The sequence below is a fragment of the Rhipicephalus microplus genome, chromosome 1 (assembly GCF_043290135.1).
Source record: "Rhipicephalus microplus isolate Deutch F79 chromosome 1, USDA_Rmic, whole genome shotgun sequence".
In the NCBI taxonomy this organism is placed as follows: domain Eukaryota; kingdom Metazoa; phylum Arthropoda; class Arachnida; order Ixodida; family Ixodidae; genus Rhipicephalus; species Rhipicephalus microplus.
The window spans coordinates 232,802,933-232,824,020 of NC_134700.1; the positions used below are offsets into that span (position 1 = coordinate 232,802,933).

Here is a 21,088-nt window from a genome sequence, read left to right on the forward strand (position 1 = left end):
AGCCATTATTGGCGACCGTTATAAACAACAGGATCAGCGTCCGCTACAAGCGCCTTGATCTCGATTACAGTCACTCTAATCTCCGGGAAAACAGACAGATTTGGGTGAGACGTTCTTCGGAAATGGATTAGGACAGAGGCATCAGGCCGGCTACACCATCGTGGCACCGTGTGTGGTCAAAGCTTGAAAGGTGCTCTTGTGCGATTCACGCCACTGACACTCCTGACCACGTAAACCAGGCAAACATGTTTACCAGAACTGGGTTGGGGGGAAAACTGTTTTTATTTCTAGCCCGTGAACTGCGTTTCGCAATGGTTCTCCACAGCAAAACAGACTTCTTCGATTCGGCTGAAGTGTTTACCACACGCCGGCAGCTGTTCCACAGTGTGTCGCCCAAGTTTGTTTTCAAGGGCGAAGCTTCTTAGGGCCTGTATAGCTTTGTCGGCGTCCGTTACACTACACAAAGTCGAAATAGAAACTGGACACCTGCACAACGAAAAACGAACACATCTGTCGAAAAACTGACTTTGTTTGTACAACAATCAAGTATATGGCAAAAAAATGAAATACACGATAACCTTCGACGTCCGTCCGTGCATCTGTCTGTTCATACGTCCACCCTTTACACTAGTCGGCGTCTTCAACGTACATGAAATTTAAAACCTAGCTTCATCTACTAGTCGTCATTCACTTCGTCGATGTGCGTAGATTTTTGTTGTTCTTTTTTTAGTACGTGCATCTGTGTGAGTGGGGAGGAGGGGGGGGGGTAGGCGTAGGTGAGTGGGTGGCCAGGTAGGTGTGCATGTGTAGGTGTGATTAAACGGCAGCGGCACGCAGCCTGTCAGCATGCTGCAGACTGAAAAAGGTACCGTCATTCATCTGGTACTCGCGTCACATTTCGCAGGGTACGAGCCTCCGGGATAAAAGCGCCGTATAACGCAAATGAACCGTCTTAATGCGTTCTCACGTGATGGAGTTGAAGAGACTGAGTTGTTAAAACACCGGCGTCGGTAACGTTGGCTGCGAGCGAAACTCGCGATGGATGCAAAGAATGGAAATGAGGAATTCTAACCGCAATCGAATTCAGGAGTTCTGCGTGGCACTCACGCGTACACAGCCGAGCCAGCGCTCGAGCCTGCTTTGGAGAAGGGCCCTAGATTGGTGTCAGGACGAGGAGACACGCTAACGCATGTAACTATACGTGGTGGAAGCGTAGAATCTCACTAGGCGTCGCACCAAGCGAATCGCTCAATGAGTGTGTACTTTAGAAGCCCCACCATTACAAAAATCTCAGGCGTTGTTGATCGCCATCATCAGTCACAGTATCAGCACAGTGTGCAGATGCGTCGGTCCGCTTGTTACCTTACGTTCGCACTGAGAGTACTTCGCCAATTCGTTAATCGATAAATCATGGTGTGTGGGGCACTTGGCAAATGTAGTACTTCCAGAGGGCAGTCTAGGATATATAGTTCAAAGCAGTCCACCTAATGTGCGCAAATGTTCTTTCCCTCACGGTACGATAGAGATGTCCACCATAAGCGAAGCATGCAATCGAATACGAAAACGATTCGAACGGGCACTTATTATGCAATTGTGTTCGATCCTTGAAGGCGAAGCTCGAGCATGCTCTCTTTTTTAACGATCATTACAGCAAGCCTCACTATATGGCAGCTTTCACTCTCATATTGTACGTCGAGGCCATGAAAGCCACGTCTATAGTCAGAGCTGCCCCCACGGATATAAATTGACAGATCAGCCTAAAAATAGGCCAAGTAAAGCCCACGCAAGCAGCGTTTTGTTACAGTAAAGTGTTCCCACGTTGTAAGGCCAGAAATTGGTTTCGACGGTTCCTGAAACTCAGCCGAAAATCAGCAACGTGGTCGGTAGTTGGAAAAGCGACTAGAAAAAAAAAAATAAACGAGAAGGATGAAAGAAAGCCGACGCTGTCGCTGCGAATGCGTTCGCAGCAGAAGCGTGTATTACCCGAGTCCGCGTTTTTAAGTGCAGAGCACATTAGGGATCCCAGCTGTCGTACAGCCATGGTTAACCTCCCTGCCTTTCTTTCATCTTTATTCTCTCTCTCCCTCTCTCTCTCTCTCTCTCTCTCTCTCTCTCTCTGTCTGTCTCTATCTCGGGCTGTCACATGCTTTCACCGTGTGCTGCCATCTTGTATCGCATGGTATGACGCAGACAAAACCAGCTTGCACATATATGTCATCATCATCATCACCATCATCATCATCAGCCTGACTACGTCCACTGCAGGACAAAGGCATCTCCCATGTTCCGCCAGTTAACTCGGTCCCGTGCTTGCCACTGCCAATTTATACCCGCAAACTTCTTAATCTCATCAGCCCACCTAACCTTCTGTCTCCCCCTAACCCGCTTGCCTTCTCTGGGGATCCAGTTAGTTACCCTTAATTACCAGCGGTTATCCTTTCTATGCGCTACATGCCCGACCCATGTCCGTTTCCTCTTCTTGATTTCAACTATGATATCCTTAACCCCCATTTGTTCCCTAATCCACTCACCTCTCTTCTTGTCTCGTAAGGTTACACCTACCATTTTTCTTTACATTGCTCGATGCGTCGTCCTCAATTAAAGCTGAACCCTCTTTGTAAGTCTCCAGGTTTCTGCTCCGTAGCTAAGTATGGGCAAGATACAGCTGTTACATACCTTCCTCTTGAGGGATAGCATGTCATAGCCATTTATTGTTTTAGTATGGTATAGTAAGGGTGCTGGAAAGGAAAGTGAGGGTGAAGAGGGAAAAGAGGGGAGAAGCTAAATCGTAGCATAGCCACGTATGGCATCACGCAGGCAATATTATGTACAGTGGTGAGCACTTTTAGGGTGAACACGGGAGTTGACGGCCGCGGCACTATCAGCGCCGCGTTACAGCCATCGTTGGAAACATTGCACATGGGGAGCCTGTGCGCTGCAAACGATCTTTCCACCGCGCACACCGCGTCATAGATACGCTTGTTCGTCCTGTGCTAGCCGCATTTTTGCCTGCTAAGCTTATGCATCCTACATTTTAAGTTATTTCCCTCTTTGCAGTTGTCTTTTATGAATTGTTCAAATGTGCACTGTTTTATACTCATTTTTGCATTCACGCACGAATGTTTAATCCAGATGAACCTTGAAAGGCAAGATACGCCAGATTAGCCGACAAAATGCGGCTAGCTGACGATGAACAAGCGTGTGCATGACGTGGTGCGTGTGGTGCAAAGAGTACATAGCCGAGCACGTGCTGCTCATGTGCAATGTTTCCAGGATGGTTGTTAAGCGGCGCTCACAGTGCTGTTGGCCACGCACTGGCGTGTTCAGTGTAATATTGCTCACCGCTGTATAGCACAGCCCTGTACAGTATAGCATAGCAAAGGGGTGGGACATGGAATATAAGGTGAGGAGGATGGGAATGAGGAAGGTACAAGGTAAAGCACAGCATAGCCTACAAAGTATAGCATAGCCATGTTATTGATTGATTGATTGATTGATTGATTGATTGATTGATTGATTGATTGATTGATTGATTGATTGATTGATTGATTGATTGATTGATTGATTGATTGATTGATATGGGGTGTTTAACGTTCCAAAACTTCTAAGCCGCATCTCCGCAGCTTTTTTTTTCGTTATCCTTCAACTGTGAGATTGTACCTGTAGAAAATAAAATTTGATTTGAATTTGAAAACAACATATGATTATGAGAGACGCCGTAGTGAAAGTCACGTGAAATTTCGACCACCTGAGGTTCTTTGTCGAGCACCCGAATCTGAACACGGCATTTTCGCCTCCATTGAAAATTCAGCCGCCGCAGCTGTGATTCGATCCCGCGACCGGCGGGTTGGCAGCCGAGTACGTTAGCCACTAGACCGCCGCGGTGGGGCAGCATAGCCATGTGTTCTATATTATAGCACGTGGTAACAAAGGAAAGTGAGGGTGAAGAGCATTGATCTAACTCTATAGGAACAAGAAGAGAGGAAGAGAAGAGTATAGCATAGGCAAGTGTAGCACAGTATATCTAAGAAAGTAAGCGCAAAGAGGGGAGGGTGAAGTATGACATGACCATGTATAGTAGAGCATATGCATAGTACAGGTATGATATAGCATAGCGGTTAGTCGTAAAGTGTAGCAAGGTGTTGGAAAGAGCAGTGAAAGTAAGAAGGAGTCGGGAACGTGATGAGGAGCGTGAGGGAGGGCGAAGCATGACATGGTCATGTATAGTAGAGTATACGTATAGTATAGGTATGACACAGCATAGCCATGAGCCGTAAGGTGTAGCAATAGGTTGGAAAGAGCAGTGAGAGCAAGGAGCAGGAAAAAGAGCAGAAGAGTGGGAGAGAGTAGCACAGTTGTGCATGATACGGTATGGCAAGGCGTGGGGAAGAGCCGCAAGCGTGAGGTGTATGGATGTGAGGCTGATGGAGGTGGAAAGGAGGAGGGGAGGATATCAATGAAGTGGTAAAGGGAAGTGAAGGTGAGCAGGAGAAAAAGGAGGAGGGCGAATAGCAACATTTCGTCGCAAATAAAGGTATCCTTTCCCGCCATGGACACCGAGCAGGCTGCACGCTTGGAAAGCCAGTGTGCGTTTTCCCGTGACCGCGAGCGTCACTGACGGGCAGGTGAAACACTGCTCGGCATTTCCATCAGCTATCACAATCAGTGCAACAGCAGACATTTTTATTGCTTTTTGTTTTTTTCATTGGCTTTCTAAAAGAGAGAGGGCGTGCAAAGACGTACAAAAGAAGCAAGTCAAGACATCACGAACTACTACTAACTGAGGAAGCCACACAGCGGGGGAGAAGAAGAGGAGCCAAGAAACTTATCTGCGCATGCCCATGCAATATGCGAACCTATAAATCTAGCACCTGTGGGGATCTACGTGAAAGATAACTGTTAAAGCATTTGATTTATTCTTAATGCCAGTTAATCGACAGTTTGATCCGGCATGCGCTACCGTTATTATCGATGTGTCATGCCTCAACTATAAGGCGCGCTTCTTCGTTCCTGTACAGGTACATACCTGCTTATCATCGAAATTTGGCCCACACTTACACTCTCGATAACGCAAAAAAAAGATTAGGAGGTGAGACTCTGGTTAGCGATCTCTTATGTTCCAATAATAATTTGCTAGTGCGACGTCCCGTCTGTTCGATGCCAAAGCGACCACAGCTGAAAGGGACCTTGTACACTACACTTGTATGGCAATCAGTGAATTTGTTGGTGTGCTTTACAAAACAAAGATCGGTCCCGCTTCTTGGCTTTTTTTTCTCGCTAATTCTTTCTCTGAACTGTGGAACGAATCTTCCCTGTGCTATCTGGCAGCCGTAAAAACAACAGTAATACAGTATCTGCTACGTACTTTCCTTAGCCTGTGAGATACGGGATGAAGGTGCTGTATAATATACCTACGACATCTTTCCTCCTTTCGCTTTCTGCAGCCACACTCGAGCTTAACATAACGGATTTTTTTAAGCTATCAGTGACTGTGGCAACTGTAAAAACAACATAACCTACATCTAATAGACGCGTAGCCAATGCGTTAAAGCTATCACTCGTTTTGGGCTAACATGACTTCGTGGGGGCCGACTTAAGGCAAGACATGGCGCTTCAATTGTTACAACCTTCGAGTATTTCGACGAGAAGTTTAAGAGTGGTTTTCGTGATCTTGGTGAATACTGCCAGCCTAGGCGCTTCTTTCAAAACGTTAACGAAATATCTAAAAATTGCATTCCACTGTTCTGAGGCAATTGTCTAGTAAAGTTCAGCCCTCCTCCATTTAATTTAAATTTTTCTCTCACTGCGGTTACCATGGTTTCAAAGTTCTCACCTCTACAAAAAATCAAGCAACCATGTACATAATGAAAAACTTTAATAATGGAATCTTCCAAAGAGTTTTCCAAGCGTTAGCTATCTTGATAAGGTATCAATCACTAAAGAACGGAGCAACCTTACAACCAATATGTATCTCTGATTTCTGTCTATAGACGCTTTCCTCCAACCTACCAGCGTCGAGTTCAAATACGTGGAAAGAATTTCTTTAAAAAGCCTCCGTAGAAACGCCCCATTTGTTAGTAAAAGCAGCCTCGTGCCCTTGTTTGTTAGTACACTCATTAACGCATTTTAACAAGTTCTCATGCGGCAAGGAGTAATAAAAATCTTCCATATTCACACTAAAAGCTTTACATCAACCTGCATTCTCTTCTTAAATAAACTGAGCTAGCGCTTGATAATTACGCATACGAAAAGGGTCTGAAAGACTTAAAATGAGCCTTTAAATGTACACTTATTTCCGTCATTCAAAGAGCTTAAGCAATTCTTATATATGGTTACCTAGATTTGATTGATTAATATGTGTTGTTTAACATCCCAAAACGACCATACGATCATGAGAGACGCCGTAGTGGAGGGCTCCGGAAATTTCGACCACCTGTGATTTTTTAACGTGCACCAAAATTTGAGCACACTGGCCTATAGCATTGTCGCCTCAATCGAAACTGCAGCCGCCACAGCCGGGATTTGATACCGCGACCAGCGGGTCAGCAGCCGAGTACCTTAGCCACTAGACCACCACGGCAGAGCCTCTGGTTACCTATAGCTCTCTGGTGAATTATTTCAACTCCCAGAAATCCTATGCTTTTTTTTTTTTGCCATTTTCACTCGTCTGCTGAGTTTTGGGGCTGGGGTGGTTATTTCATAATCCTTTTGGCGAGAAAAGTTAGAAAGTGAAAAGCATACAAGAATTCATTTGAAATGACGTGGACGTGTGACGCATGTTCACCTTTTGTGTGCTCCACGCAACATATATGCGCATATATTCTATATATTCAACATATTCAACATATATGCGCATATATATGCGCATATATTCACTGCGCCTATATTCGCTGGACGCATGCATTATTAGTGAGATGCTGAGTGCGCCGGAAAGAGCCAAATTTTCTATTTCGTAACAGTGGCCCACATTTCAAGCGCCTTACCTCTTTCTCCCATACTCGAAGGCGTCGGCGTGGTATCCTGTCATAAACGTTGCAATACGAAATCACGGCCACTGTCTTTGAGACCAAGCTTTACTCGAAAACTGCGGACCACATCTACGTTTCCAGTTCGCCCCTGTTTAGGCGACGAATAGGCACAGCGCCTATGTGCACTGGCTGCAAAAGCGTTGTGCAAACAAGATTGTACGAGAAGATACGGTAAGCGAAAAGAAGAATTCACAGGTCTATGGCGTACCTGCTCAGCAAGATCAAATCGTAGTCAAGCGCACAGGTTTTCCCATATATACAAGATGGTACTCTCCAAGGGCTCTTTGATGCATGTTTTAGCTGAACTCATTGAATGGGAAGCTGTTGTCGGCCTGTGAAGCGTGTTACTTCGCGCAGCTTTATGTCGCAGGGTGATGCAAGAACATACGTCACGCAGATATGGACATAAAAGATGTATGAAACTGTCTCGCTCTGTGTTCGAGTGAAATATGAAGCAAAGCGTAGAGACGCGCTTATTTTGTATAGCGTAGAGTTTGTCGTGAATGGCTTCTCGAGTGTTGCACCATATCTTCTGGTTTTTGAAAACGTCGCATAGCAGCAACTTTTTCTCAATAGTACATGACGCACGACGACCAAGCGGTTGTCAGTGTTAGTAGATTGCACTCGCGAAGAAGACATCTACTGAATTCGACAAGCAGGCGATTATTTTTGTGGGTTTTTTTTATTCTTTGCTGGATTAGGTGTTAGCTATATTTTTTCTCTCTTGCAAATCCCGTTCTCCATTCCAATATGCGGGTTCTTCAGGTGCAACTCGGAAACTGAGGTTAAACAGGGTGCTTTCTGCGTACTCTGAAAAAGAACAGAGAGAAAAGTTAACTGAACACTCTGACCAAGTCCAACGAGAAAGCAAGGCTTTTTTAATCATATCCCATCCACAATTTTTCGAGTTACACTTTGTGACCTTTTTACAACTCAACTAAGTCGGTGTTTTAAACAAGTTACCATTCTTGTTTTTTTTTCTCGTTTTGTTCATACGCTTTTCTTATTTAAAATCAGGTTTCGATAGAGGAAGACAGCCAGTACAAAAAAAACTAGAAAAAAGAAGCCATGCATGAAAAATTGACGAAGCGGCCCTGCCGATAAGCGAGCAAGGGGAGCATCCGTGCTGAGTTCAGACATGTGGCCAGAACGGCTAGGAACTTGAATATAAGCGAAGTGTCATTGTAGCGACACAATTTTTTCAGGTTTATGGTTTCGGCAAAATCCAGAACAGGAGCGCATTCAGCAAGCATGACAAAATTATTGGTCAAGCTTCTAACTTTTTGCTCGAGAAATACGCCTCGACGGAGAGAGCATCAATAAAAGATTAAAAAGCGCTATATAATAAAACAAGTACGTAAGGATCCAAAGCTTAGGCTAGCTTTCCTTTGCAGTGGCCTTTGCCAAAGCAAGGAACCGGAATAAAATGACTACAAAAAAAAAGTATACGAGAAAGTACAGCAACATAGGAGCATGAGTATTATATACGCAGCAAAAGCACAGAATACAGAATCGCCCACACCCCTTTATTGTTTTTGTCTTTTTTTGCAATGCTGTAGTCACGCTTACGTGCACAAACGGATTGAGCGAAATAGCGTGTGTCCTAACCAGAAGGCCTCTCGTGGTCGCTAAGAAAAAATATGAAGTGACGGTCAATGAAAGGAGAGCAAAAAAAGCCTATTATTAGATTAGAACTGCCTGTGACAGGAAATCAGTAAAATTTTTGTTCACCTTTTTTTTAATAAGATGTCATTACTTGCGGTGTAAATCTTAGGAATGCTTGCTGTACATGCGCTTTTATCACCTTTCTATGAACAATGCGTAAGAAGGTTCCGATTCCTGTTTGTATTTTAATGCGAAAGCATGAGATGCCCCATCAAACGTGGAAATCATATAATAATAATAATAATAATAATAATAATAATAATAATAATAATAATAATAATAATAATAATAATAATAATAATAATAATAATAATAATATTCGCTTCTTGGATTTAGCGTCCCAAAACCACATTGAGAGACGCCGTAGTGGAGGGCTCCAGAAATTCAGACCATCTGGTGTGCTTTAATGTACACAAATATGAGTACACGGGCCACGGGCATTATCGCTTCTACCAAAGATGCGGCCGCCGCCGTCGGAAATCGATCCCGAGACCTGCGGGTCAGTAATCGAGCTTTGAGAGTAAGGAGGAGAGATGGGAAGGAAAAGAGAAAGAAAATGAGGTAGTAAAGTGTAGCATAGCATAAAGAGAATGGCATATAGAGGGATAAAGAGAAAAAAAGAGAGAGAAAGAGAAGATCAAAGAAAGAATGAGGGAAAGAATAGAAAGAGGGATAAAAATGTACATAGAAAGGAAGCAAGCGAGAAAGAGAAATAAAAAAAGGCAAAGAATGAGAGCTATGGAAAGATAGAAAGAGCGAAAAGGAGCGAAAGTAGGTGATGTTGGTCAATAAACGAGAACGTGAAAAGGGAAGTGATGTCGAGGAAGAAAAAAAGGAGGATGGGAAAGAGTAAGCATACTATAGACACAATCAACAGGAGAGAAATACAGAGGAACAAATGTAGAAAGAGGAGGAGTCAAAAAGGAGAAAAACAACTAGAGAGAAAAAAGACAGAAAGAAAGGGGAAGCAAGCAAGGAAACAAGATAATTGGAAAGAAATAAAAAAAAGAAAGGAACAAGAAAAAAAATAAAAAGAATGAAGGAATGCAAAAAGAAAGGAAGGAAGAAATAAGAATAAATGTGAGTGAGCAATCAATATAAGGAAAATAGATAAAAAATTAACAAATAAGAAAAAACAGAAAAAACGTAGTGATATAAAAAGAAGAAGCTACAGGAATAAAGAAAAGAAAAAAAGCTAGGGAGACGCAAGCCCAGCTCCGCACATCCATCAGACTTTGCAGCGCTAAGATGAAGCTGTTTTAATTTTTTAAGTGTGCAGGTTGATGGATTGATCAATTTATTTATTTATTTATTTATTTATTTATTTATTTATTTATTTATTTATTTATTTGTTTATTTATTGCATCTCTGGTTGTTGTTTTTTTAGGGACTGAATTTAGCGGTGTCAGTCATGCTGACACATTCTTTTCATGCGTATATTTTTCGAGCCTTTTTCGTAGCCATCCCCCCATTTTTTTCTTCAATACAGACTTACGCAACCCGCGTGCTTCGCACAATGGTAGCAACACATTTAAGCAAGATGTGCAGGTTCCTCTTCGTCTGTTCAACGTGTGTCCGCCTCGGTGGAACAGTGGCTGCGGTGATTGGCTGCTCACCCCGAAGGTCGCGCGTCCGATCCCGCGGTCGCAGTGGTCACATTTCAATTGAACCAAAATGATTGAGGCCCGTGTACTGAGCTATATCAGCGCACGTTAAAGAACAGCAGATCGAAATTTCTGGAGCTTTTCACTTCAAGCAAGGTCTGGGAGCGGGATAGTATGTATTCCATGTTTCACTGCTCAAGCGCAAGAAAAAGGGTAGACAGCGGAAGACGCCCCGACAGCGGCTCATGTTTTGTCTACGTTGCTGCTTGGTTCTAGTTTGTCTTTTCACCCTAGTGCATTGATTGGCATGCTTATTATGTGATGTGACAAGTATATATTCTTTGTGCGTTGTAATAAAGTACAGTTGAAAATTAGTGCGCTTGTCCTCGTTGTCCCCTTCGTACGCTGTCCACTTGTTTTGTTTTGTTTTGTTTTTTTTCACTAAAGGTCTGAAATATCCACTTCAAAGTCTTTCATAGTCCATCGTGGGTTTGGGACGCAAAAACCCAGCTTTTAATGATATTGCTCAACTTGTACCAAGATACTTTTCAAGTGAAGAGTGTTATGACTCAGAAATTTCGGTGGCGGCTTCATGCATGATAAACCCCGCATTGACAAGTGTATGAAAACTTGGTTCTTTGAGGTACACCAATAACGTGAAGATTTGTATGCACCATTTCCGAATAATTAGCGCAAGAAGGCGAGAAGCTGCTTCTTTCACGTCAGTACGATCTACGCGTCCTTTTGCTGACTTGAGTGGTCCTTCTACATGGCCAATTTTCATTGTTTCCTGGATACATACGCGGGACTGTAGTCGTTTCTGTAGCAACTGATAAGCACGTGAATAAAGGTCGCACGTGAATAAACGTTTGGTATCGAGAAAAAAATTGAAGCTATGGAGGGAGTATTGCGCAATGCTATAAAAATAACGAGAAAAGAAAGAAAAAAAGTAGTGCGTCAGGCAGGTCCACTTCAAGCTTCGCTTTCTCTTCTCCACAGGAGAAGGACTGCTATATTTTTATTGCGATAGCGATTACATGGCATTCTCGGTGATGTTATGACGTCACCATCGCTGTCATACCCATGTCCCAGATAGTATCGCGACACCGGCGATACATTGTAAAAGTATTTCACTATTGAGATACAAATACATTTTTGGAAAGCATCTTGACACAGCAATACGGATACTCAAAGGTATCTCTGAAATACTATCGCGATACTGTTGTATCACGATACTGCTCAGCTGTGCTAGAGGGTTCTGTTCCCCATTAACCACATCTTAGTTTTCTCCATATTCGCGACCGCTCCAGACGCGTGGCAAAACTGCTTAGTCTTTTTTGAACGTTACCTTGATCAGCATGAAAATACGTTAGTCGTCATTTTAGCATTAACACATTCAAGCTTAACACTCAAACACTGATCACAAGTTAGCTCAAACATGCTGAGCATGCACATACTTTGTATGAGTAGTGGCGAGAACTTCCCCCGCGGGAATTAGTAGGATGGTTCTACTGCATGAGATATGTCACCAAGCTACAATCTCTCTACCTTGATAACATGTTTCGCGTCTTTTCAAGTAACAACTTGAAGAGGGCTAGTTGTTTTATGTTTAAAGCAAAGAGAGCAACGGTGCACTTGAAAGGAACAAAAACGACAAAGAAGAAAGTTACTTTGCAGTTCCTAATGCGCCTGATTACATAAGCTCTATGTGGCGTTCTTTCTTAACTCAATAAAACTCTCAAGGTGTCTTTTTTTATTATTTTGAAGAATCACAGGAATGGAATTGAATTGCGCGGCTCTTCCCGGAGTGGGAATGGGCTGTTTTTTTTTTTTCATTTTGAGGAACTGAAAGGAATAAATGCGGCAAGATGGTATTCCCTGGAATGAAATTGGAATAGAATTAAGGCGTCCATTCCACAACGCTGGTCGCAACGAAAATGCCAAGTCTCTCTGCTGCGTCGCGGGCCCGTTGGACTGTCCATAACTGTTGTTCGAGTTCCGAGCTGGTAATGGCACCCTCCCACCACGTAATGTGGGGCACCGCCGGAGGGTGTGTTCTAAATTAGCTATGTCATTGCAGAAGAAACGTGTATTGGTTGGTCGAGATGGTCGAGATCACCCAAACCGTGTTCTTGGCAGAATCGCTCGGTGGATTTGTATTAGTTGGCTGCGTTACGGCATAAATCTTGTCCAATAGCACGGGGTTAGGGTACGCCTTGATTTGAAGAATCCTGGGTGTCAAGGCTGAGGTCTGCTTAGTTTTCTGTGGGGTGGTAATTATTGTCTCCTCGCCAGGTAAAAATGTTTTGTCTGTTCATTATACAACATGGGAAGGTCCCGGTTTTCCAAAACATCAGCACCGTGCCTCTCGATAGCTACGTGGTTTACTATTGTCCTCTCGCAGCTATGCATCGGATGACTCGTTGATATGGAGCGGGGCTCCCTCAATGCGTTAAATAAAATTTTTGTAAAATCTTTTGTTACCGTTCTTCAGCCGATACAAGCTGTGAATCACCTTCTGCTCTTACCCGCATTTTATGGGCCGTGGTGTACGAGCATGTACCACATGTTGCTGAAGGAAAGGTTTTCATGTCCTACACGGCAAGTATCTCACACTATACTTGCAACGACCTGTTCATAGACTAATGATCTCCCATGCAAATGTTAGTGTGCATCAAAATAAGGAGACAACCATGATATTGTCAAGATGTAGGCGGATGGAACGATGAATGGACGGACGGATGAATGCACGACTGTGTCGCCTCCACTTTCTGACAATATGAAAATGCTGCATCATTCAAGTTAAAATGCAGGAGTCAGTAAACTAGTCCTAGAGGTAGCTAGTTGCTTAATCCATTGTGCAAAGATCATTCCTCTGATTGACTTCAATCAGCACTCTACTTGGTAGCGCAGTTCTATGATTACTGAAAAAAATCTTGTGCATAACTAATCGTGTCTTATGTGCTGACAAGTCTGTAGTCTGAGTGGCATTTTGATCGCCTTCCTTGCTTCTCACAGGGCTTCATCTGACGTCAAGTGTTCAAGACGCCGAAGCCAAGGTTGCAGTTGGAGTGGCTGTCCTCATGGTCGGCGACTCGAGCAACACCTGAGCGATGCCCGACAGCATCACACAGGCCCCCAGCCATGCCGCCATAGCGGATGTCCTCGTCAATGCTACCACAAGCCTCTCGTTTCACCAGACCAGCCGAAGCAATGGCGTTGGTGCAAACCCGGAGTCAGTCCTCGGACCGCAATACCACAGTCACGTCCGCATCACGGTCATCCTCATTATGATAGCGTTCTCGGTCTCGGGCAACAGCGTGGTCTGCTGGCGCCTGTTGCGCAACCACCGCCGGCGTCGCTACCAGAAGGCCCACGTCCTTTTCCTTAACCTGGCCGTAGCCGACCTTTTAGTCACCACAGTGACGATGACTTCTCAGACTGTCTGGGAAGTCATGGGCCGCGTGTGGATTGCCGGCGACGCCTTCTGTCGTGTCTTCAAGGTCTTGCAGACGTTTGCGTTGGCCTCATCCACCTACATGATTGTGAGCATCGCGTTGGACAGGCACTTCGCCATTGTATACCCTCTCGCCAGGTGTCCGGCTCCGTGGCGCCTTGCGGCGGCCGCCTGGATCGCAGCGCTGGTCCCATCACTGCCCAACTTGTATGTGTTCCAGGTGGTTGAAGCCGACACGGGCGTACGATACTGCGCCTCGCTGTTCTACGCGCGCAAGACTGCCTCGACGCTGCCTCGCCAACTGTACATGACATTCGTGTTCCTCGCAGTGTTTGTGCTCCCGCTTGTGCTTCTGGTTGGCCTGTATGGTCGCATCCTATTGGAGATCTGGAGCCAGAGCTTGGCGTTCAGGAATCGGCATCAGACTGCGTCGTCCTTGCCAAAGGCAAAGGTGGGGCAGTTTAGGTTTAAGCATTTTTTAGTTGTTTTCACCAATCCTTTATTTGAAGAAGCTGCCAGCTATTGCGGCGAACATAGGCGGACCTTTGTGGTCATCATAAATGGAATAGAGCACCGATTATTTACGTGGAAATCACAAATTTCTCAGCGTCTTATGTACAAATATGATGAAATATTTATAAAAAGTATAAAAATTCAGAACTGCACTGCCTAACGAAGATAATAGAGCATAAACGTCCCAGAGCATAACGTACTGATGACGTTCCGCTGAACTTCAGGACAACGACGCGACACATAGTAAAACTAGTACAAAGTGCAAACTCTGGTACGAAGGCGCCCAAAACTACTCTGAAGCGCAATGAGCACCCCTCTTTATGGTTTCCTGTGTATACAGCCTTGAGTCAGAATGCGGCATAAACTATGTGTTTAAGCGGTGACATGCAAGATTTCACTCGAGCGCCACCAGGCACTTTGACTATCGTGTCCTTTCATTAGCTTTCAGGTCGATGTCTCTACTCTTCCCTGTACAAACCAAGAGAACGACTTTGTGCATGCGTTTTACCTTGAAACTTGACCAACGTTCATTTCCACCTCGCACGTAAGTTGTCATAGCAACGAACGTGCGCAGTGTCGGTACAGCCCTTCCACACACCATTGTCTTTGTAGCTCAGCAGAAGATGGAAGCCCGCAGGTGCGTGCACAACAAGATCTAAACTCTTATCATGTTACAGTTACTCTATAGCACCGAGCGACAGCACGAAGGTGAATCTGGAAATCGTGTCACTGCATGCTGCATTAGAGCGCTGACGCGTGGAACGCCGTGGCGGCATGCTTTCCGTGGTTGCTGCTGCTCGCTGTCACTCAATGAGCTTAATTTAACTTCGTTCAACCTTGGCATTTATTTTTTTTTTCTTTTCGCAGGTGAAAACTGTCAGATTGACGGCGGCAGTTTTCGCGGCGTTTCTGGTGACCAACGTTCCATACATGGTCCAAGAGATGGTGCTGGCCTTCGGAGGTGCCAACGTGTCCTTAGACCGCAACCTTGTGGCTCTCTTCGGAGTCATCTCGGCCTCAAACAGCGCCATAAATCCGTACATCTTCCTGTGCTTCCAGAAGACCAACGCTAAAAGAAAGCGATTCGTGATGGCCTTTCGTAGAGACGTCGTCGCTGAGAGCGAACTCGTGAACGGCCGCTCCAGTTTCGGCGGGACCAAGCACTACCCAACTTCGGTCAGAAATCACTCGACCGTGTTCACTCTCTCCACGAAGGAGACGAACGGGAAGATATCCCCGGAGCTGCGCACTGATTTAAGCGCTTTATGACGTCAAAGGGTCCTGTCCTGGTTCTCGCGCATACCATCCTTCTTTCGGGCGCTAAGGAATTCGCCAACGAAGGACGTGACTGTACCTGTACCACTGAACAATCTCCTGTGACCACCTGACCACCTGTGATAAAACCCTTTGACGCTTTGTGACGATATGGAGCTGTATTTTTTATATATTTATGTTCGGCGTCGACTTCGTAAGGACAATTGTGTGCCCACTTGTGTAAAGACAAGTGTGCAGTTCCGGCAAAACAACCAGTGGATGGAACGAAGCTAGAAGTGAAAAAGTATGAAAAAAACAGAACATCATGTTTAAGCAGAAAACATTAAGCTGGACCGCTTCTGTGGTTCCTCGGTGTTCACCAAAGCCTCTGAGTTAGTTCCCGTCTGGGGCAGTGCCAGAAAAAGGCTGCTCCCGTCCCCCCTCCCCGCTCTCAAGAGCAAGTATATTTAAAACACAACGCGTAAGTTACCTACCTCCCTGCTCTCCTGGAGGAACTCACTTGTCGTAGATTTCCTCTCCCATTCATAAGAAAATCCTGGCGCCGTCCATGCTGTCCGTGTTATCACGTTTTCGCGTATTTTGTCAGCACTACCACAATATCCCACATATTTTACAGTGAAGTTTGAGTGTTTCTCTTGCGATTAGGATGTGATTGATACAATTATGTTTTTTTGTTCATTTTACACGACTGTGAGGCTTGGAAATATCAGTATATACTAGAGCTCTCTCTCCCTCTTTCTTTTTTTTTTTGCATTGAGTGAGTTTTGTTCATCATTAAAACTGGATATGTCATTGTCGACCTCATATGTTAAGCTTTGGCAGAGGGTCAATAAATAGTCTATTCACCGCATGGGTGCCAAGGGAAGAAAGGCACGTTGTAAGAAACTCAAATATTTTCTTGAAGAAATTTCTAGTTCCGTGAACACCTACACTTCTCTTCAGGACGTCCCATGTGGTGCTAGCTTTCTTGCTACCCTCACGTAAAACGTTTCTTCTTTGTTTCCGTAGCTCTCGGTGAAAACTCCTAAGCACAGCGACACGTTTCCTGTAACGAGTATCTGGTGAGATTACGGACCTGCCGACGATTTCTCTTACTTCAAATTTTTGTTATGGGCGATTGTCCACGGCCCCTGGAACTTATCATCAATCCTAGTCGTTCGAGCGATATTAATGGTGTAATGATCCTTGTGATGAACCATCAACACGAAAGTAAAAGCAAATCCGCATTTGCAGAATGACGAAACACAACGCGGTGGCTCGAAGACCGGAGAACCGAGGCGGACATAGCATAGAGGAGAAAAAAGATCTTTTATTCTTTCTCTGTGGACACAAGGGCAAAGAGATTGCTGCGATCGTACCACACCCTCTCCCCTAAACGCTGTGCAGTCACTGGCGCCACACAGTGTGTCACCAATGCGCTGACAAGCGCACCGCGTGTCATTGTTTGGAGGCATGTGATATATAGAGCGACCGCCAAGATATCCGGCCGAGTCATTTACTGATGGCCTCGCGGGGCGGCGCGCCTTCTGTGAGTAATGATCGTTGGCCGCTGTATAACCAATACGAAAATATGCGTGGCTCTCGTTCTAGGCCCCCACGTGCTGCCGCGGTCACTGCTAAACCTTTTTCTGACCCGTGTAATAACTCGGAAACGGCAGTGCACGAACGTGCAGTGTCACTGACTCGATTATTTATGGTGAACTCCTGCAAATATCGGCGAGAGAAGCATTGAGGGTGCGCTCCCACGAGAGAGAGAGAGAGAGAGAGAGAGAGAGAGACTATTAGAAAAGCAGATTTCTGCAGGCGTCTGCGAGACCCCCGCCCTCCCCATTTGCCCCGCCCTGCTTGTAGACATGCTTTCTTTCAAACTCGATCCAGTCTGGTCGCACGCTATACTTTCGGGACTCGAAGTTGAGGAACTGTATAGCAGACGACGGGCAAAACCGAGAAGGACTACGCCGCAGAGTTTCGATCGGATGACGCTCGCCCAGCTCTATAGATGTGTCGAGAAAAAGCGGTTGTGCCGCGATATCCCTGGAATGTGTGCGTGCGAGTTTTCCTGCGCCAACGTCGCCCTCACGCTGGCCCGCGCCCATTCGTTGCTCGCTGGGGCCTTCAAGATGTCTTTGTTTTTTTCGTAAGCAAAAAATGCTTACGCTTTCATCCCAATAAGAGGTTAGTTTGTACATTGCGCGGTAACAGTATATTACTCACGGGAATATTATTCAAGTGTTGCATTTCTATAGAGCTTCGCATCCCGATGTACCTTCTGTTGAAATGCGATATGCGAGCTTTATCAGGGTTGCGTATAATTTTTCTTCTTGCTTAAAGAGTACTATCGTGAACATGGCAATGAATCTGACAACATGCATAGTTTGCTAAATTTGCAATGTGTATATGGAGGCAGCTATCCCATAGGTCTGCCGGGAAGGCCAGGAGGGGTTGTCTACGGCTTCTTGATTTCTTTTCATTTTTTTCGATTTCATGTAGCAACTGTAACTATATACATACAAAACTTAGAACCGTGAGTCATGTTCTAAGGACCTTTCGCTAGTTTTGAGAAACAGATATTGTACACGAAAAAGGCGAGGGGGCGTGAAGCTGCCTTTGCTTGTCCCCCACAGAAAGGTATTATTCCACGCTGTTACTGATGCGTATACAGCATCCACCTAGTTGTTATGGTGCTCCCTTGCTGGCCTAAAGGTCACGAATTTGATCCCGGCTGTAGTGGTCGCATTTCAAAGCAGGCCCAATGCTCAGTACCTCTGCTGTCCGATGTCATCATCATCATCATCATCATCATCATCATCATCATCATCAGCCTGACTACGTCCACTGCAGGACAAAGGCCTCTCCCATGTTCCGCCAGTTAACTCGGTCCTGTGCTTGCTGATGGCAATTTATACCTGCAAACTTCTGAATCTCATCGGCCCCCCTTACCTGCTGCCCCCCCCCCCTCTAACCCGCTTGCCTAACCTGCTAGTCCGACGTCAGTGCGCGTTAAAGAACACCAGATGGGCAAAATTTCCGTAGTCCTCCACCACGCCGTGCCCCATAACCGTATACTGAGGTATCATTGCGCAGAACCGAAGATATTATTATAACTGTGCATCCAGCTCCGAGAATTCCCGGGGAGCTTCTCATCCGACGTCGCGGAAGCGGCAAACGAAATGACGGCCGACACGCAGTTCATCACTCTACCGTACTTCACGAACGCGCGGTCTCAGGCCGGGAAGGACCAAGATGGCGCGCACGACATCCACTTCTGCAGTTGATGGGCTTGCGCCTACACAGAGACAAGTACAGCACACACACGCCAGATCTTCCCTCGCATGTCCTCGTTCCTTTTTTTCTTCATCGTTCTCGCCCTTCCTTCGACGCGATCACTTGATGTGTACGCCGTCGAGGAAGGGTGGTTGCCTGGTGTTATCCCTTTGTTTGGTTTCCCCGTGTTTGCATGAGTTAATGTACACCAAGGACGACACACCATCGCCGCGGCAAATTGTTTGTGTTCGCCGAAGCAACGATGAGATCTCCTCGGAAAAAAAAAAAAAGAACCGATCGCGTGTTTGGTTTTCATGCGACGAATCGGAAAATTGCCTCCTAGAAGCAGATCAGGAAGGAATGCGGGAGAGGGGATCGCAGCTGAAGCATGGAGGTACTGTACATGGAATGAGATAAAAATCGTACGCTGCGTTTTATTTTTTTTTCTACGGTGCCATAACTTGTTCCCTGCCCCGCCTCGATCATGGTGCGTGACATCTACGACAGAATAGTTGGTTAAACTCAAGCAATTATTATTATTATTATTATTATTATTATTATTATTATTATTATTATTATTATTATTATTATTATTATTATTATTATTATCCTTCTACAGAGTAGTGTATATTTCCCTTTATTTTTCACTGCCATTCCATGATTCTCATCTTGTCTTTTATTCTTTCTATTTTGCACTGATTTGTTTTTGTCGGTGCCTTTTCGCTCTTTTTATTTTATTTTTTCTGTAGACTTTATGGTATTGTTTATTTTTATCATATTAGTTTTGTGTGTGCCTGCACAAAAACCTTATGGTTGTTCCTGGGCATCCCAAATTGGTTGATTGATTGATTGATTGATTGATTGATTGATTGATTGATTGATTGATTGATTGATTGATTGATTGATTGATTGATTGATTGATTGATTGATTGATTTGAGCGAGCGAGCACTTAGCTCAACCAGGAGTCAGTGCACGACCCTTGATGATGGCGATCCCGCTGGAGGATGTGTTACTCGGTGTCACCAGGCACAGCGAGCACCGCCAAGTTCAACAGAAAGCCGACATGGCCTCACGCTTATAGACATTTTTCCTCGAGACTATTCATTTGTGTTTACGTCTACGTTATTTGTTTTGTTTTCTTTCCTCTTCCCTTTCCTCCTATTTTCCTTTCATTTACGTTTTGTTCGTCTGTTCCCAGCAATACCCACATGCGAAGGTATGCGCCGGCAAATGAGGGACACCCACGAGGAATAATTTTGGGGGGAAGATTTTGCGATAATACATGTAATAGAGTCATCTAAATCGTTTCTCAACAGTCTGCAAAGGACAGCAAGGGAGTCTGCAAGTATGACAACCTTCGATGCGGCCTAATTCCTCGTGAACATATTTTAGGGCAACATCAATCACTTATAGTTTTAGAATTGATGAACATGAGTGCGCTATTTGAAACACCCACCTGGCGTTAGTCGAAGGGCAGGAGAAAGCTGCACAGGCACCTTGGCCGTCACTGAGTACGCGTGCATCCGTATATACTTGAAAATAACTGTCAAAGTTTTCAAATCAGGGTTTCTGTGCAACTGAAAAAAAGTGTCAAAACAGGTTAGTCAGAGTTCTTGCGTATTCTTGGCAATGTAAACATTCATGTGTCAGATGCATTTGTTTTCATTTTTCGGAGTTTTTAACGAAGTGGAATATCCTTAAGTATACCAGCTATTGTAATAAACAACGCAACCATTTCATTCACTGAGTGAGTCGACTTATATGTGATTTACCATTTAGTGCTCTGTGCATGCTCTCGATACGGCGCACCGATATCTGGTCCACCTGCAGCATCAGGTGTGACTCATGCGCTTCGTTGAGTGTAGGAACGAATCGCGCATCTCAAGGTGAACCATGGTATGATTCGGTGGGATAACCCGGTGGTCCCGTTCCAATGGAGACATCAGACTAAAGGCGAGACTGGCAAAGCGCACATCGATCTGGAGAGTGTATCTATAGTATACAGCTGGCTGATAAACCTGTAGTGTTCTCTTCTGGCCGCAGCCAGTGCCCTAGCAGTCAAGGCAGGCAACCAGATACTTGAGGAACTGATACTTGAGGGTCACATACGCTTCGCCGCGGTGGTCTAGTGGCTAAGGTACTCGGCTGCTGACCCGCAGGTCGCGGGTTCGAATCCCGGCTGCGGCGGCTGCATTTCCGATGGAGGCGGAAATGTTGTAGGCCCGTGTGCTCAGATTTGGGTGCACGTTAAAGAACCCCAGGTGGTCGAAATTTCCGGAGC

The 21,088-nt window shown here is 45.1% G+C and overlaps 1 protein-coding gene across 2 annotated transcripts in view; it reads left to right on the forward strand.

Annotated features, from left to right (window-relative positions):
- The window catches only part of LOC142811756 (oxytocin receptor-like), a 269,265-nt gene extending 250,906 nt beyond the window's left edge, over window positions 1–18,359 (forward strand). For both annotated transcript variants that reach the window (XM_075891593.1, XM_075891594.1), the window contains 2 exons: window positions 13,316–14,205; window positions 15,135–18,359. In XM_075891593.1, the coding sequence (XP_075747708.1) occupies window positions 13,411–14,205; window positions 15,135–15,536 (1,197 nt within the window). In that variant the 5' untranslated portion in view covers window positions 13,316–13,410 and the 3' untranslated portion in view covers window positions 15,537–18,359. The remainder of the gene's footprint in view (window positions 1–13,315; window positions 14,206–15,134) is intronic.
- The last annotated feature ends 2,729 nt before the right edge of the window (window positions 18,360–21,088 follow it).